The following is a 19056-nucleotide window of genomic DNA, read 5'->3' as shown; positions in this document are numbered from 1 at the left end:
CGCCCCTTAGAGAAATACACACACGCACGCACACACACGCACACACACCCACACATTACGACACACATATTCCCTGCCTCCTTGTTTACTGCTCAGCTCCACCATCTCAACTCTTCCTCCGTCTCTCTCTCGCAGCAGGAGGGCAGTGGAGGACGAGGAAGAGGAGGAGGAGGAGGAGGAGGAGGGGGAGGAGATAGTGCGCACTGTTGAGTAGTTTCCCAGTCGTCATGGCGACCTCACACCCCACCATTCTCCCGAGCTGTCTCCGTGTTGCCACGGTGACCTGAACCCGCTCCATCCTCGCTCCTCTCGATGATCCGGATTGGACTGATAAAGGAGAGGTGATCCGGGAGCGCCGTCCCCTTTTGTTAACAGCAGCTCGTGGATGGGACAGCGGATTACACGCAGGGACTCTGATCGGAGCACGGGAAGGCACGTCGTGTTGGGAATGCTGTGGGAGTAGCACCAGAGAGTTGCCTGGGAAAAAGCAACATGCCGATACAACAGATAACTGTGGTTCCGGCCAAGGAGACGGCCAGCAACGGCAAGAGCTCTTCTCGCTCCAAAGACAAGACCGAGGTGAGTTTCTGACTCCTTTACTTTCTTCTCAGGTTTGAGGTGACAGTAAAAATCTGTACATGTATTTTTTTTTGTCTAATTTAAGGTGAATGCTCCAAACTAGTGTGAAGTTGGCCAGGTTACAGAGATTTAAGACTCCAGAGATGCTCCTTGAGTTATAAGAAAGCAGAGGTCATCAGTCCTTGAGCTTTGATCCTGATGACTGTAGAGGTGGTGGTGTGAGTGCGTGCGAGTTTGCGTGTCAGCCTCCAGAATCAGCTGACAGTCTTTTTAACTCACTCACACTTACAGTATGGATGCACTCAGCAGCCTTTTATCACATGTGTTCCCTCACTTGGGGTTCGAAGCTGCATCTTCTATAGAGCCTGAAAACAACACAAGTCCGCACCTCTCATCACCTCATGTTACGTCACACGCGTAAAGCTTTAACGTGTTTTTCTCAGACAGCAGGGAGTATTCGCGGTAGAGTTAGGGATTAGTAGCATGAAAACAACCTGGGTCAACATGGCCATACATAAAGTTTGATTAGCAGGAACTAACTTATGCAAATGGTCGAGTTAGTTTGTGTATATTTGGTCTACATTACAGATACAGACGATTATATTTTGCTGTTCTGTATTGGGTGTGTATTTGCTATTAGTTGCTTCACTGCAAATCTACTCGTTAAAACAGAAACAGAAGTTTAGTCTCTGCTGTCTTTTCGATCAGTCAGTTAGCCGTTGTAGAATTAAGTTGTTTTACTTCCTCAAATTTGGCAAAAATAAAAAAGGTGTCATGTATATCATAGTCACAAATATTTTCATTCATTTATTTCCTGTCTGCTGTCAGCTCACTGAATAAGAAAAAGATGCTTCTCAAACCACACAAAATATAAAACTTAAAAAACAAACACGCATAGATGGGTTTTTAGTTTCGAAAAAATCCATCTTAAGTTAAGCCATAAATCTTGAAGTGGTGATGACAGATGGATGTTTCCAGATCCTCAAATCCCTCTTTACAACCTTTCAGGTGGAGCAACCTTTTCACCTCACCTAATCCTAATTCAATGGAAGTTACGTCACAAGAGCACAAACCATTTTAGTTTTTTATTTATAAACATAAAGGTGCACGGTGGAGGCATGAATCGCAAGTTTCACCACGATAAGATTATATTGATTGTATGCTGGAATTACAAATACCTTTTGATGTTAATTGGATTCAATTAAGGGAGCTGCGACATTATGAGATAACTTTAATGACCCATTTAATACAAGCAGTTGCATTTATATCAGCTCACTAAAAGCAAATATCACTTATAGTTTTTAACGAAATATCTGGCATGCTTCAGTTATATGTATCGGTCGACTAAAATATCAGTCAGCGTAACTTAAACATGGTGATGTGGATCGATGTTTTCACTGTGTATATATGGTATTGAATCACTGATCATTGACTTGGTTATATCGATCCATACGGATGCATTGTTAGAGCCATAGTGCCGAGTAAGGACGAATCAACCCCAGGAGGTATATAAAGGTTGTCCTTGGGTCCACCTGCGTACAGCTACAGCCGCTCAGCATTAACATAAAAACAATCCAGCATCTTTAGGCCCTCAGCAGCTCCCTCTTACATGGATCAAATCCAAAGCTTAGACCAAAGTCTATATGTTTATTTTTTTACCTGTACATTTATTAGGGCATTAAAAGTTAAAAAAAACCAAAACAGAAAATATGTGAATATTATAAACACAAGAGACTCCAGAATGAAACCACAGATTTGGTGGCTGCATGCCATGAAGTAAAGCCATTCAGACCATTTGGCCAAGCGGATGCCCACACACTGAGTGTTTAATATGCAAATGTCTTGTGCATCAGGGCTGGTTTTGGTTACACTACAGCCTATGAGTCTGTACTGATGATCTGTTATCACAAAGGACACAATAATGCATAGCTAGAGAGATAATACATACATGGCTTCTGATTGTACTTTAAAAATAATTTTTAATTCATTAAAATATAAAATCCGGATCAAAATAATAATTAATTTAAAGTGCTACATGTGTTAAAAAAAAAGGTTAAAGACATGTTAAAAATGAAGCGGGAAAATAACTGTATTTTAACCTTTAACCCACTTTTATATCAGATGACTTGTTGCCGGGAAGACAACACAACCACACAGCCTTCATGACATATATTTAAATGAGTCTTTCAGTAATAAACTCTAACTCATTCATGACTTTGGACATTATTCTTCTTTTGCTTATTTACTAAAACACATTGAACTGAACTGAAGAAATTCCTCAGACATGAAACTGTTAAACTGTTAAAGTCTTTTAAAAGTTGAGATTCTGTCAAACAGGCAGTGACTAAGTATAAACAGTGAAGCTGTAGCCTCGTTGTTTCTCAATGTGGCGGTAGGTACGTGTTTTTTTATCCTGGGCCAGAGGACAGAAACAAAATATAGCCTTCGGTCCACGCTACATGACATAATCCCCCCCTCAGAAACATGCCCACACATGGACTGTTCAGTCTGGGCTGTGCTTTAGAGTGAGAGTGTCGGCAGAGGAGCAGGTGCTCAGGTAGGTGTCTGATGCAGCACTTTATTATTACTGAACTTTAGATTCACTGAGGCTCATATGAGGCTTGTGCAGGAAGGAGAGGTGTGTATTACTTTGATCTCTTGATCTTTTTGAATTGTGGTGGTGCTTTTGTTGTGACTTAAACCTGTCAGGCTTGTAATTCAGGATACTCTGGATGTAACATTACAGGTTCTTTTCTGTAGTAGTGAGGAGGAAACATGTATATATGTGGAATCTATGAGGGGCGGAAGTTGGAAGTAGTGTACAGCAGTGCTAGTGTTCGATATTTGAAGACTAAAAAGCCTGATATTTAGAATGGGTTCTAACGTTAGTGACAATAAAACTTTTGCCTTTTAAAGGTAGTATACATACGATGCAGATGCTACAAACCAGCATACCTCATGCTGTTTGAAATAACTTTGTCGACTGGAGAAGGCTGCCCGACTGAAGAGCAACAATAAACAGTTCATCATTTCAAATGTGCCTTAAGGGAATACTCTGGATTGTTTAAGTCACTGCTGTCAGCTTTCTCCTCAAGGGGTTAAAGAAGACTCATATAGGTCTATGTTTTTGTATTTAGCTTAGTAGCTTAGCATGACAAAAAGACTGGAAGTATGTAGGACTGCAAGATGCAAGGACGTTCAATAAACAGGGGAATACTGAGGTGAGCATTTTAGTCAGACAGACAGTTAGCAGAAGTGCTGTTCTTTTTCACCAGAAGTTATTTGTCCAAATTTTCCAGGCTCTTCTTTCCGTCCTCAGTTGTCGCACAAACCTAGAATGGTTTTTCATAGCCAACAGACTTCATGCAGTCTTTTGCAATGTGTTTATTGCACATGTTGATATTGGGATGATGATGAGCAAGGGGAAATGGCTAGCTTAGGTGCCTTCAAAAAAAAAAAAGTCAAATTAGATGTTGACCAGTTGAAACACTTCTTACAGATCTTATTAAAAACAAGGGGATACTTATGAGTATTTTTTACTAGCTTACAAGCTAAAGGAACCAGGCCTCTCCTCTCGCTTACCAACTCTGTACTCACTGCTCAGTAACACCTGCTAGAAATGTCAGCTGAACACAAAGAGGAAATTGATCGCAATCTTCTCTTGTAACTCTTGTAAAATATCAAAGAATCATATTTATAAAAATATCTTTAATGTCTCACAACGCCAATACAGCCTACAGCTATGCATGCAGTGGAGTGTTCACTGGTTGTGCTGTGTGCTCATGTGCTGTGGACGCCTCACAATTCAAGACAGTTTGGGGCTTTTATAAATGAAAAGAGCTGCCAAGTTCCCATTATTCTCTTAATTATAGACATTTATGCTTATTGTTTGTTTGTCAGGTTTCACTGGCTGAATTCAGTGGTTTTTGGCAGCTTATCTTGAGCTTGACATGCGCACATGAAGGAACCATATGAACATTTAATGACACAAACCTCTGACTGATGAACAATCTTCTGAACACGTCTGTACACCAGAAGAGCATACATACACATCCGTTGGCCTAATAAATAAAGGCATGTTACTGTCAACCACATTATGGAGGCTTATAGTCGTGATATGTGATTTATTATCAGTTAATCTGTCGTCTCGGGCAAATAACCAAACATTGCAAACATGTGCTTAAGGCTCCCATACATGTGTCGACACCCAGGGAGGTTGCAGAGTGTTAGCTTTGACTCCACGAAGGACTACTGATTTAAACCTGGCCATCAGCAAATCCCTTGATCAGCTTAGATGATGCAGTCTTCTACTTGTCATTGACTCGCTCCTTTATTTCACTGAGTGTGCCCACAACTGTTTCTATGTGTGGGCCGGTACATCCAAGCTCTGTTTGGCTTTTTAAACGTCAAGTATAAATAGAAGAATCCTCCCACATCAGATATTAGAAACTTTGAAATGTAAATATCCTGTAAGGTCTAAACACTTTACTACTTCCTTACTGCTAAACCTATGGGTGTTATACCTGTAGTTTTTATACACGTATGTTTAAGCGTTAAGGCCATCAGAGCTGTAGAGTAATTTAATAAATATTTCTTGTAGTGAATAAATCAAATTAAAATCAAAACCATTCATTTATCCTGTAATTATTATCTGTATTAAAGCCTTTTATATTGTATTCCTCTGAGCCATAGAGGAAAGGCCAGCCACACTGTCACCTTTAGTGTTGCGTCACTGAGTTAAACAGAAACAGTGCCGTTTATTTTTAATCAGTCCCACGTAGACTGTAATGCTGGTGTAAACATTCACTCAATAGCGCAGTCCTTTTTCTGGAGTAAAATGTTTTAGGGAAGTCCTCGGCCTTTTGGACCTGAGAACAGAGCTATTTGTTGACATGTTAGACTTACAGTATAATAGCTGTACCCTCTTCAAAGTGGATATAACTTAGGAGACAACACGTGAATGAACAGCCTTAAAAACAATCAAATCAAAGATTTCTAGTTTAATGAAAATAATTAAGACAATAGTGAATCAGCTTTTTTTCCACTAAAGAAAATCCTCGGAAAAAGCACAGGTGATGTGCATCACCCGGCGAACAAAAGGAAGAAAAGAAAATAAGAATATACGCACACACCTCAAAGTGTAGTAGCTACAATATTGACATGCCCCTAATCTGGAAGTGTATTAAATGACGTGCAACAATGACAGATGTAGTACACCTGCACCTGTACACCCTGTATTTCTTAAAAATATATATATCAATAGTGGTTTTATAAATAGCAAGGGAGTCTGTATAGGATGAGGAACCATGTGTTACATGTCTGTATGTATGAATTCATACATGCACATCTGTGATAAATAAAGGACTGAGGCATGGCTGGCATCAGTGTAATGGAACAGCAAGTAGCAACTATTCTCTGTTTTGTTGTGGTTTAGATTTAGTGACCTCTTTTTAAAGGTGAGAAAGGAAGGGACCTTTACATTTATTTCCTCCTTTATGTGAAGAAGAGTTATCCCACGAGTCATTCAGAAACCAGCAGGTGTTCACATCTGAGGCTGGAGGCTTTTTCACCGTCTGGGACACGATGTATTTTATCCCACACTGAAAGGTGAAACTTTAAGCAGTGATGTCGGAAATATGATTTGAGAAGGGCAAGGAAACTGTTTGGTCTTCTGATTTCTTTTTGATAATTTCTCCAGAACGTCTGTCTGGAGAATCTGTAGCCTTTGCAGGCCAAAACAAATTCAGTGTTAAGTCATCACGCTCTGTTTGGACACCTGAAGAGAGGTTTAAATGTTTTATTGCCAGAATAACTGAGTGGACATGCTGTACACTTCTTATTCTCTCAATGAATGACTCATGCAGAAGCTGTAAGCTCAGACTGCATTTTTTATCATACATTTTAAAACAGGTAATTAATTCATGTAAACACAGGAGCACTCCTGAACACTGATTGAATATATAGTAATACATTACCAACACCAGAGATTTTTTTTATACCAAACTAACAATCCTTTCACAATCTCTAGCTGTGTTAGGCCACTGTAGCTAATAGAGATTCTTCTATGACAAATAAGTATTTTTAAACGATTTTTAATCATTCTGACAAACTTCTCTGATTTGTCAGATTTTGCACAAAGACAGACATTTCTGTCAGGTAATGTTTTCAATTAAATAACTTCTCATTTGAATTTCCTTGAAAATTAATTTATTATTTATCAACATTTTTATACTTAAAAAAAAAAAGCATATATTGTGATCCTTCAAATCCCCCACTTGTAAACTGACCTAGTTTGAGAGTGTGTTGGCGTCTTGAAAACACGTCAGTCAGAAACCCGCAAAGATATTTTCTGTTCATTGTGGTTAATTTGTGCGACTCCTCCGCAGTGCTCACCTTCTCCAAGTGACTGAAACATGTGTATCAAGACGCTAAATGCAGTGAATGAGGTGTCAGATTCCTGATGTCTAAGTTGAAGGTCCAACAGTTGAGGTCAGACTATCAGTGAACCGGGAACTTCTAGAAACAGTGCTATTAGTTGGCTTTAAATAGAGACACATTGCAGAGCAGCATCTTGTTCACTTAGCGGGACGACTAGGTAATAGGATTGTCTGGCTTTAGTTCAGGTCATAATGAAATCACAAGGACACGTGTCCTCGCAGGATTCCCAGAAACAGGATTTTAACCGTTTGTGGCGTGAGGAACGCGAAATACCCTTTTTTTGAAGGAATACTTATTTTGTTTAAGTTATTTTGCTTTACCTTATCAGAAAAATCTAAACTAATGCCAAACAACGCCAACTTGGGAGTTTCACCCAAGGAATTAATTACTAGTAATAAGGCCATCAGGTTCGTTATACTGATGGAGCAGGAGACGAGGTTCAGTTTATAAAAAAAGGTCAATGTTTATTACAAAAAATAGAATTTTAAAAACGAACAATGTTACAATTCACACGGGGACTATTTCAGTGCTGAGGCTTACCGGTGGTGGAAAATGAGAGTGAGAGGGATCCCAGGAAAATCACCCCAATCGCACGTGACAGCCACACACACACACACACAGTGATGAAAACTCAGAAAACCAGGGGTTGCACAGCACACAGGAAGGGGAAATCACCACCGGGGACACCACGACCGCCAACTTTCGCTCTCAGCACCTGAAAAAGGGACAAAGGGAAATACTATTAAAAGGGCTACACTCAAAAGAACAGAACCAAAGCACAATGAAACGCAGAATATGCGAAACTTAAAGTTGGCAGCCACCAATTTACAAATTAAGGTAACAAGCAAAACAAAATGCTGCCATAAACAATAAGCAATACAACAAAATTAAACAGTACCAAACACAACAGTAATGAAAGGAAGAAGACAAACTACTGTACTCAAATCAAGTGTCAAATTAATTAAGCACAGATATTAAACAAAAAGAATACCAAAAGAGAAATGAACCCAAGAAAAACCATGTTGATAGAAAGAAATAAACAAATCAGAAATACGGAATAAATTAACTAAATTCGACCACGTGAGGTGTCAAATAATCAAAAACCAAAACAAGAAAAAGGAGTTTAACCCTACAGTCCACTTATCCACACATGAATCAAATGACTGTATTAAAAGAGCGGATTAAAGACAGTACCCACAGTAAACAGGTTATACATTCCCACTCCAGTCAGTTATATAGCGCAGTTTAGGCCAAACAGAAGCAAGCCAAGCAGGCAGCAGCATAAGCCAGGCCGTAGCAAAGCCAAGCAGGCGACAGCAAAGCCAAACACAGGGTGAAGCAAAGCAGCAGTGTCTCCGTTTTTGTCTCCACAGTGAAGCTGGGATGAACTAACTGCTCCCTGCTACACACAAGAGACTGCGGTGATAGGCTAAGACAAAGATACTGTCGACAGCAAGAGTGACACAGACTCCCAATACGGATGGCTGGAACATGTCATCATGCTACACAATCAAAAAGCAAACGGAGCCAGCCGCCACTGAATGCTTCAGAGCACAAGAATGATGTTTTATTTCAATGTTTTTGTTGTTATCGCTGAGCTGAAGCATTTAGCATGTCCAATTTCTGAGCAGCTTCTCAAAGGTGAAGATTTGCAGTATTTTAATTAAGTTGTTTTTTTTAAAGCAGAACATTTGAAGACATTAGCATGGCATTTTTTCCCTATTTTTAGAGACATTTTATAGATAAAAATATGAATTAATTTAAAGAAAAAACCTAATCTGCAGATAGTTTCACGATAAAAGAAGTTATAAATTGCTCCAGCAGCACTTTATTATGTTATATGTAGTGTCGTGTGCAAGAAAAAAAGCTGGTTTAAACACCTCGGGTCACTCGGGTGCCATTTAACCTTCAAATACTGCTCTGTGATCCCTAATAATTTTCTATCTCTCCTTCGCTGCAGGGGAGGAAGGGCCCTGGGCGCTCAGGGAGTCGATCCAGCAACATTTCCAAGGTAACTGCTTAACATCAATGAGCTTAAAGGTCAAAGTTCAGAGTGTGTGGTAGCATCGTTTAAGCAAGCAGAATCTGATAAATCAAAACAGAACAATATGCTGTGATGTTTTCATGAACTGGTAATAGTTGATTAATGATGACAGTGGCTGATTGTTATCCTTGCATAGCAGCATGGAAGCTAATTTGAGTGTATTTGTTGTTTCAGGCCAGCAACTCGACAACAGGATTAACTACAGCCTCCAGAACATCAATCACCCCGTCATCTCAGGACATATGCAGGTGAGAGAGCTACCTCTTTAAGCATTACCCAGAATTACCCAGCTAAGTGGGCTACATGTCACCCGAATACCTGCGTTCACGTCTTAAAGCCAGAGCAGCCACAGTTCTCTGTGTGATTTTAGCATTCACAGTTTAAAGCTCCAGTGAGTGGGAGACTGAATTAGTATGGTCTGATGCACCCTGAGGGCTTAAACAAAATTAAGATTGATGCTGAAATCCACTCCGCCCCGAAACTTCAAACATTGAGAGGAAGAGGCTGGTTGCAGGAACGATTTCCTTCGGTTTATTGTAGCTACTGGTGGTCACGCTGTCGGGGTCAGTCTCTGCGGTTTAAAGGCTAAACGGACTGTGTTTGATAGTGCGGACACACGTACCATATGTGAGTGCTTGGACCTCCATTTGTCACCATGCTCAAATCATTCCATGCGATTACCTATTCTGATTACACAGCATAGTGGTCTGACGAAAGTGCATTTTTTTCACTTTATTGTTCAGATATCATGGCTCACTTTTTTGTCAATGAGGATTTATTTTGCTCTACGGTTCATGAGAGACGTATCTGTCCAGCCAAAAATAATCTTCTGTCAACAAGAAGCTAGAAAGAGTTAAACTACAGATAAATAAAAATATTCTGATTTTTTAAATTGTTTTTAGCAGCAAAAATACATTAAAATATATTTTTTCACATAAGTTTTATCTTGCAATGCAGATTTAGTTTTAATTAGGTTTGGAGATAATTGTAACTTCATTAATTTACAATGTAGGTGCATGGAGATCCATATATAGATACATACTTCTAGACACAATGTTACGCGATGTGAACAACTTTGAACCTACCCTGTGAATAGAGTTGACGTAGAGGTCTGTGGATTTTCCAGAGTAACCAGGACACCGATTTTGTCGTTGTTTTTAATGTAATTTTTGACAAATTGTGAGCACTACAAATTAAATCCAGTTCACCTCTATTTCATTGTGTTGAAGGCAGAAATCTCAGAAACACAGCAAAACTAAAAGCTTAAAAACAAATCTGAACTGTCCCTTTTAGTGCTTTCAGGTTTTAGTCACGTTTTAGTTAATGTCATCACATTGTTGTCTTTCCATCTCCTTTCACCTTGTTTTTACACATCTCCATCTCTATGTCTTTGTGTGTGTTTGTGTGTGTGACTGTGTGTGTGTGTGTGTTCAGTCCTGGCCATCCGACCCTTGTAGAGGATGCTTCTGAATCGCTAGAACAAAACAAGCACACAAACAACTCCGTGATGACAGTGGCCAGCACAACTCTTGGCTCGTCAGCTCAGGCCCAGAAGAAGCAGGTGAAGCGGCGTCACCGCCGTAAGAGGAGCAGCTGCTCCGCCCTCAACTGCGTGGAAACTATTGCCAAACAGGAGCAGACTGACCGCAGCGACGCCAGTTCAGAACGCAGTGAATGGGGGGAGAAGAGGGAGCGGTCTTCCAAGAACAGGAGAGAGCTCCCACCTCGCCTCCGCTGTGCCCGGCCCGCCCAGTCAGACTCCTCCTCCGGGGAGGATTCGTGGCGTGAGGCTCGCAGCTGGAGCAAAGAGAAAGCAAGAAGAGTGCGCCGCCGCAGCGGGAGCAGCAGAGAGAGGGAAGGGGCGGACAGGAGCAGAGGAGGGGAAGACAAAACAGATGTCATGGAGCTGCAGTCGGTGGGCTCAGATGAAGGGAAGGAGAACCAGCCTCTGGTGGGCGACAGCGGAGGCCTAAAGAAGCGGCACAGCGGCAGGGCCACGCTGAAGACAGACGTTTCATCCAGAGATCGCTCACAGAGCAGAGAGAAGAAGAGCTACAAGCCACACAGCCAAGGAGGCAGCTCCTCGTTTGCAGAGGAGGGCGAGGAGCTCATCACCAAGAAATACCAAGAGAAGGGGTCAGGTGGTGGAGACATGTCAGTGCCCACTCCACAGAAACACTGCGCTGTGAACGGCAGCACAGCACGATACTGCTCTGACGACTCTGAGATGGAGGTCTGCAGGTGAGTGGGTGTTAACAAGAACTTTATGGTCCAACGAGGGAAGATCTCTTGGTGATGGATGCATCAACAACAAAGCACAGAGTCTGATATGTGTGTTCTGTGTGTTTACTTTCCGTGCGTGTAGGATCTGCCACTGTGAGGGGGATGACGAGTGCCCTCTGATAATGCCTTGTCGCTGCACGGGGAGCCTGAGTTTCGTCCATCAGAGCTGTCTCAACCAGTGGATCAAATCCTCAGACACTCGTTGCTGTGAACTCTGCAAGTTTGACTTCGTCATGGAGACAAAGCTCAAACCACTACGCAAGGTAGGCACACGCTCATAAAACACCCTCTGTGGACGAGAATGTCAGGCTGCAGTAATGAACATCATTACTTTATCCAACCAATGCCTCTTATCCCCTCTCTGCCTTCCCCTCCTCTCTGTCCTCCAGTGGGAGAGGCTACACATGTCCAAGAGTGAGAGGAGGAAGATCTTCTGTTCAGTGTTGTTTCACCTGATAGCAATACTGTGTATGTTGTGGTCGATCTACATTCTGATCAAGAGAACAGCAGAAGAGATCAGGCTCGGGAAGAATGGTGAGTACCTCCCTCTGCTCCCTCTCTCACATGCCAGAGACACTGAGTGAATTTGAGATCATTTTTGGGCTTCATTCCCAACACTGATACATTTACTACTTCCATAAGCAAATCTTCAATCTTTCTAAAGTTCATTGTTTACATCAGCTTGCACATTTCCTTTTCTGTGAGATTTTTTGTTACACAGTCATAAAATGTGCAACAACATCAACTGTTAATATGTATAACTACCCTCTGAAGAAATCAGGAACCCTCAGGCTTGTGATTATATCACAGGACCATCAAAACATTGCACTCTAGCACCCCTAGTGGGCAAAAAAGTCCACAGGGAACTTTCAAGCCTTTTATCTGGTGATCCTTGCACCTGTCTGCCTCTGGTGATGTGATTGTCAATGTGACTAGTGACATGCTGAATTGATGTTTTCTGTCTTAAAAGTAGTGAGAGGTATATGTGTGTGTACTGTACAGTGTGAATCTCCTAGCTTATAAACGTACTGTGTTTAAAGCTAGGAGATTAGTGTCCTTCTGCACATTAGAGGTCTAGTTGTAGCATGATGACACAGGAGGTCTAAGATACCTTAATATTTCATAATATTCTTGACTAGTTGTACAAACTAAAAACATTTTAGCATGTTTTCACTATATTCACAGGGCAGCCATTTTTCTCTGGTATCAAACTCAGGGTCAGAAGCTCAAATGTCGGCATATTTGATGACTCATTAGCACCTGACAGCTGAGTCACAACAACAGCTAACATTAGCACCCACTTACATTACTGTTAGCTACCTAACATTACGTGTTAGCTAGGAATAGCGCCTTTCCTTTGGTATCGTGTAACTCAATTAGAAGTTTGTGTTAGCTAAAAAGTAGTTGTATGCTAACGTTAGCTAAAGTCTAACAGTAGCTAATGAGCTATCAAATATGTTGTGTTCCCTTAAAAGCTTCAAATGGTAACTTTAAAAAATGGAGAAAAACACAATTAGACCAACAGTGACGTCTAAACTCCTTTCCAACTTTATCATTATTATTATCAATAAACCCAAGAAATGCAACAAACACACAGCTCCAACCATGGATATCCACCTTTATGATCATTTTGGACCCTGCAATCCATAAAAGATAACATTGTTTCAGATTTTCTGATAAATGTCCTCTCATGAAGTTATTGGGCGTAATTCTTTTAGCTTGCACTGTTTTGCATTTGTTTGGCAAAGATCAAGAGACAAAGTGAACACTTACCCATGGTATAAAAAGTCACATTATCATCACATGGCAGAGCAGTTGAGGATAGTGGTTTTTATAAAACGCTGGAAATTCCAACATCAAAGATTTAAGAAGAAAAAATGCTTTCAGAGCGAAAGCTGCTGTATTTTGTTCGAAAACGAAATCCAGACAACAAATGTATTTGCATACATAGAACGGCTGTGAAATGTTCTTGTCTAGTTTCAGGTGTTGGAGATCATCACAAGGACAAGGTTTCAGTGCCGTCTCATAATGAGAAGATGAAACTATACTTTTGAGAAAGAAAAAAAAAACAGAGCCGCCAATTAGAGATTCAAAAACACACAAGATAAGTTTTAAATCTAAAACAAACTGAACTGGCATTAACTGTTACCAAGGGCAACGGAGGATAGTCTCAGATGATTGATGAGTGCTTTGACCAAACTTTGGTCGTTGATGTAAAAAATCATGGATCTGCTGGTTACAGCCTGATAAACACTTTAGCTATGTCACTTCTAACATCATTGTTAAAGTGAAAGAGACCCCTCAGTGCTTTGTTTTGTTCGTTGATGGTGTTTGTGTTGTGCTGTGCTGTGATCATAGTGGGTCCTGTATTGTCATTCTCATACTGTAGGACCTAAATTTAGTGCAGAAAAAGTAGCTGCAGAATGTTAAAAAACAAAACTTATGTGTTAGACTTTAAACAATAATATATAATAATTGAGAGAAATTACACCCGCTCTTGATTGCAGAGGAATTATGGAGAATTTCTCTTCTGAAGTACACACGGCATCATGGTAAGCACAGCTCTTCACACACCACCCATCATCATCCGTCACACATCCTGCAGGTTGACTTACAGCTGCTGTGTGTGTGTGTTTGTGCTTCCTCAGGCGTGCTGGAGTGGCCCTTCTGGACCAAGCTGATCGTGGTGGCCATCGGCTTCACAGGCGGCCTCATCTTCATGTACATCCAGTGTAAAGTCTACATGCAGCTGTGGCGCCGCCTCAAGGCCTTCAACCGCATCATCACTGTGCAGAACTGCCCCGAGAAAGGCCTGCACGGCTCTCAGGCCCAGTCCAGCACCATGACCAACGGCAGGCACGAAACTGTGGAGGTCCCCATCGGTACGGCACCCGCTCCGGTTCCAGAGCCACAGATGGACTCAGACATGTCGTTGGAGGCCGCGGTGGCACCGGCACAAAACCCTGTCTGACTGACTCTGTCCTCCTGCTCAGATAGAATACTGAATCACACCCTACTCATCCTACAGCACCAGCTGGTGTGAGCAAGGCGAGATATAGTCTCATAACGTTTTAGTGTTGTTCATCTCAGCTCCTGTGATTACTGATCTTGAGGCATGATGGACGGATTTATAGTCCCTCAATGATCAAGGAAAACTGAAAGACTGCAGTGAAGCGAAGAATTGCAAAGGAAGAAGGAAGGAAAAAGAGGAGGTGAACAAGTGGAAAGGAAGAGGAAAAAAAGCCATCAGGAAGAGAAGTTCATAAATACTGTATTTATGTGATAAATTACCAATAAGTTAAAGGTGTGAACACCCTGCTGATGCTATTCAGGGTCTCAGTATGTTTCAAACACACCTGGGATGAAGCGTCCTACAGCCCTGTCTTCAAGAAACTTTATAGCCGCTCTGTGAGGATGGAGTAATTTTAAAAATGTGGATAAAAGCACAAACTTTCAGAAGTCTCTCCTCAAAGAAGGTGTTGCTCTTTGTTGTACGTGATGGAGGTTGTGCAAAAATTGGAGGGAAAAAAAGTTACATCTCGGCACAGCAGTCCAATCACTGCGAAAAGGGACCTCCATAATGCTTAACACTGAAGCTGAATGTGGTTCTGTTTTAGTACATAAGGTGTCTGCAGGCACGGACATGTTCACAACTGTTTGTGTGGTTATTGTTTAGGGCTCTTATGAGGATGCAAAAACTGTGAATATAGTTTAAGATCGTTCGATAAAGTTAAGGATGTCAGATATTGTTAGACAGTAGTACAGGATATTACACAAGGCATTAAAGGCTGAGGGAAGATTTTAAAAAGGAGAACGTTCTACATGTTGTCTGACCACTAAAAACGAAGGTGTTCATAAAAAAATTTCCGCTACACTCACATTAAAAACTGAGTCATAGAAATAGGGTGTGTAAGGAATGGGAAGCAAGAGTTTGAAGGAAAATGTTTACACCTCTGCAAACGTGGCAAACTGTTACCTGGAGTTTGTGTTCGTGAAATCAGGTTTCAGATGCTGGATGACAATCCAACAAGCACTTTGTTTTGAAGCATACTGAGGCCTTAACCCTCCTTCTGGACAATCAGGTCTTCAGACACCAAAGAGTCAGATACGATACGTAGAGAAACATTTATTGAAACAATATCTTTAGCTCTGTCTGAAATGGAAAAATGTTTATTTATTTATTGTCACAGGAACATTTTGAATATTTCTCTAAATAGCAAACCTCAAGTAGCCCAGTTGTTCTTGACTTTTTGTTTCAACAGTTTGCAGCTTCATGGTCCTGTCATCAGGTCCTGTTATTTATACACTCGTGTAACTAAATCTTTCATGGTGGGCATCCGTTAATTAGACTTGACACACTGTGTGAATGACTGACGGGTCAGTCTACAAAGAGGCGACTGTTGTTTACACTTGTCCACTTTTCTACACGTTTAATTTGGTTTTTGTACCAGTGTCAAATTCACGTCACAGAAATCCAATGTTCTGTCTTACATCCACCAAACATTACAGCACTCAACTTCTTTGTCAAATTCATTTTTCTATCTCTGATTGGATAAAATGGATTCAGGTTACATATGATGCATATTTGTTTGTGCAATAAACTATGAATGTAGATCCCCGCTCACAGGCTGGTGTGAAGTTACTGAGCATCAGGAAGATGGATTAAAGTTTAGTTTTCCACCTGTAACAGTTTGGCACCACCTTCAGGACCGTCTTGGAGTAGCAGCATTTGTCCCACAAACAAGCCGTTTCTTTGAAAATGTCTCTGCTGAAGGCCCGTCTCATGTTCAGCTCCACTGTGGAGCTTTGTTACAGAGCCAGCCTCAGTTCGAGTCCGACATCAGCACTGCATCATCCAGCTGCTCATCATCCAAGTCATCTTCATCCTCCTCGTTATCATCTTCAATTTCCTGTTTCTCTTCCTCTTCAGTCTTTGTGTCCAACCCTTTCTTTGACACCTTTCGCAGTTTGATATTTGGAAGTTTCTTCAGATCACCAGTCCACTCTCTGTCAAAATAAAGTTTCAACAAAGATGATCAAGGACGTCCAACGTGTTAATCCACATGCTTAAAATCACAATTTTACAGTCAGAATTTTTAGTCTTAACGTAATGCGCTGTAATCACATCCCGGCTGTCATCAGTCAGCAGTCATCTTAAAATGATTTAGCTTCTTATTAATATCTTTAAACAGATAACTGCAGCGAGTTAACAATCCGTACTAGATCTAAAATTCAACTTTTTCCTGACGCGGTGTCATCAAAGCTCTTCAACGTTCAGATCTCAGACCTGACAAAGCTTCATTTTTCTTTTAACAAATCTGCATCATGATGTTCAAATTTCGGCAAAGGTAAGACCTGTTAATTAAAGTCTAAGAAAAACGGGTCCTTTTCTTGTAAACAATGCAGCACGTGGAAAAGGAAGTCTTGACTTGAAGTCGTTTATCGCTACACGCCCGGCATGTTCACTGTTGTCCCCCGAGGCTACATCGTCGTCAGACTATAGCCGATGGGATCCGAGATTGGGACCTTCTTTAACTACACCTGTCAGTGCCAGTGCAGAATTCTGACTAGTTATTGATGTAGAGAAATAAAAGTCCCATATATTCTAATATGGCTTTTCAGACTGAGGTCGCATTGCAAAAATCACACCTGAACCTGATTTAGGACCACATGCGAAAGTGGCTCAAATTCTAATTGAAATTTTGATATTCCATGTGATTTATGCTGTTTATACTGTTATTAAAACAGATCTCAGTCACTTTTTACCATGAAAACCTGTTTTGGGCTTCTTTTGCCTGCAGTCTGACGTTAGTCTTTGTCGAAGCATGAACTGAATAACTTATTTAGAGCCACTAGTCAAACACACAAACAAACAATGTCAGCATTTTAACTCCACTCACCTGAATGTTTTCAGATGTTTTGCATTGATGATGTCAGGGATCTCTGAAGAGGACAAAACACAGGATCATGGACTGTTTTAACAACTAAAGTGTGCATGTATGTAGTACAAGAGTGTTTATTGTATGTATATACACAATGGGGACTCACCAAATCCTACGCCATCATACTGCGCTCTCTCTCGCTCGATGGTCTGTTTGATGACAGCCTCTCTGGCACCGTGGAGACGACCCTGCCGACCTTTGATCCCGTTCATCAGCTCAATCTGCTCCAGTTCGGGCTCAAACCTTTGGAGGTACCTGCATACAAACATATGTACACATAAAAGGAAATGCTATTTTAATAAATTATTTATATTTTGGCATGAAAATGCGTTGATGCATTTTACACTCGAAATTAATGAGAGGCAAAAACAAAATGAAGAGAAACCCCTTTCTTTCACCTTTCAACGATGTCACACGCATCTTTTCTGGTGTAACAGGTCTTTTCTGCATCCAACTCTCCCTGAAACCACAACAGCTTCTCACCTGCGATTGGGAAGACAGACAAAGAAGAAGATGGTGTTTAATGGAAAGGGTAAGTTTATCCTCACAGCCAGCACGAGTTAAGTGTTAAACACGAGCTATAAACAAGCTCACCGATGCTGCTAAGACGTGTTGCTTTGTCATTCTTCTGCCTGCAGCAAGAGGGAAACCAATGACATGAAATTAATCGGAGACCTCAACAGTGTATCTCTAAAACATTTAAGTGTGTCAATTTGTGATTTAGACTGTTTTCAGAAAACATATGAGCGTTAGTGAGCAAACTTGTATTTCCTCACAAGTCCTACGTACTAAGTTACTTTCTACCACTTACTGTGAATACATTAAATGATCTGGTGTGATTTGTTTCTGTTGGGCTAACTGTGAAATGTTTTTTTTTTTAAGTTAAGTTGTGTTTATTTTTCACACACCTTTCTTTCTTTTTCAGTCTGATTTCTTCTCGGGCGAGGTAAGCAGCTTTCCTGCTGTACGGGTGAACAACCTTCTCCGCAGCTTTTCCTTTCTGAGACTTCGGCTGAAAAATACGAAAACAAAGATGAAAAATAAACAGGAGCGATTTTATCCGCGTTTAAATAATTCATCTAATGATTAAAACGTCTCTAATAATCCATTTTAATCTGAGTGACAACCAGACTTACCATATTGGCTGAAATCACGCGTGCTGCTGCAATGTTGACAACTGGACCGGAAGTACATTGCTCCGCCGTTAATATCTGTCCGGGCGTGTTCCGCAGTAAATACAAAGGTTCCGGTCTTCAATGCGTCGCCAGATGAAGCGATTTATTTAAAGAGTAAGTACAAAAGACTTAAAGTAATGAATTCTTGCTGGGAGTGATTTAGTGATACACTAAATGATAAAAATGAAAAAAAAACATGTACGAACATGTATGAGAGCAATGTTTGTACAGCTACATGTTGTTTTGGTTCACAGGATATAACCAAACTTTGTTAATTGTAAATTAGGGATGTACAAAAACTGGATGGATTGATATTTGAAGAACAGTATGTGAAGTGGAAATACAGAAACTTATTTTATTCATCACTCCATTTTCAAACAGCCAATAAAAAGCGTCTTACAAACAAGAGTAGATTAATAATAAATATTAAATGAGAAAAAGACAATTACAATTTAAAAAATAGGAAAATGATTAAGCCTGATACAAATTATTAAAAGATTATCATCGCTCTCTACTATCATCTGATGACACTGATCATAAAAGTTCAAGCTGCTTCAGTAGGACCAGTTGAGACCAGTCAGGCTCCTCCTCAGGC

At 40.7% G+C, this 19056-nt stretch overlaps 2 protein-coding genes across 2 annotated transcripts; one reads left to right on the top strand and one right to left on the bottom strand.

The window, feature by feature from the left end:
- The first annotated feature begins 346 nt into the window (after positions 1–346).
- Positions 347–15963, top strand: marchf1 (membrane-associated ring finger (C3HC4) 1). The gene is made up of 7 exons (XM_069666338.1): positions 347–579; positions 8978–9028; positions 9236–9309; positions 10496–11302; positions 11427–11607; positions 11734–11905; positions 13984–15963. Exons 1-7 carry the CDS (start codon positions 493–495, stop codon positions 14313–14315), a joined length of 1704 nt encoding a protein of 567 aa, XP_069522439.1. The 5' UTR covers positions 347–492; the 3' UTR covers positions 14316–15963.
- tma16 (translation machinery associated 16 homolog) lies at positions 15470–18479 on the bottom strand. Its single transcript, XM_069666802.1, has 7 exons — positions 18423–18479; positions 18195–18298; positions 17881–17918; positions 17685–17769; positions 17393–17541; positions 17245–17287; positions 15470–16351 (listed from the first exon to the last, which is right to left on the bottom strand). The coding sequence occupies exons 1-7, from the start codon at positions 18423–18425 to the stop codon at positions 16168–16170; spliced, it is 606 nt and encodes a 201-aa protein (XP_069522903.1). The 5' UTR covers positions 18426–18479; the 3' UTR covers positions 15470–16167.
- Positions 18480–19056: the final 577 nt, after the last annotated feature.

The sequence above is a fragment of the Semicossyphus pulcher genome, unplaced genomic scaffold (assembly GCF_022749685.1).
Source record: "Semicossyphus pulcher isolate SPU_LCO1_2020_fin unplaced genomic scaffold, fSemPul1.0.p SCAF_17, whole genome shotgun sequence".
NCBI classification, from domain to species: Eukaryota; Metazoa; Chordata; class Actinopteri; order Labriformes; family Labridae; genus Semicossyphus; species Semicossyphus pulcher.
This window is presented reverse-complemented; position numbering and strand designations above follow the sequence as displayed.

Excerpts from the sequence above, each read along its gene's own strand:
- marchf1 (XM_069666338.1), top strand. The coding sequence starts at position 493 with ATGCCGATACAACAGATAACTGTGGTTCCGGCCAAGGAGACGGCCAGC. Across the intron at positions 580-8,977 it reads GCTCCAAAGACAAGACCGAG|GGGAGGAAGGGCCCTGGGCG; the intron begins GTGAGTTTCTGA and ends CCTTCGCTGCAG. Across the intron at positions 11,608-11,733 it reads AGCTCAAACCACTACGCAAG|TGGGAGAGGCTACACATGTC; the intron begins GTAGGCACACGC and ends TCTGTCCTCCAG.
- tma16 (XM_069666802.1), bottom strand. Across the intron at positions 17,770-17,880 it reads AACACGTCTTAGCAGCATCG|GTGAGAAGCTGTTGTGGTTT; the intron begins GTGAGCTTGTTT and ends TCCCAATCGCAG. Across the intron at positions 17,288-17,392 it reads GTATGATGGCGTAGGATTTG|AGATCCCTGACATCATCAAT; the intron begins GTGAGTCCCCAT and ends TGTCCTCTTCAG.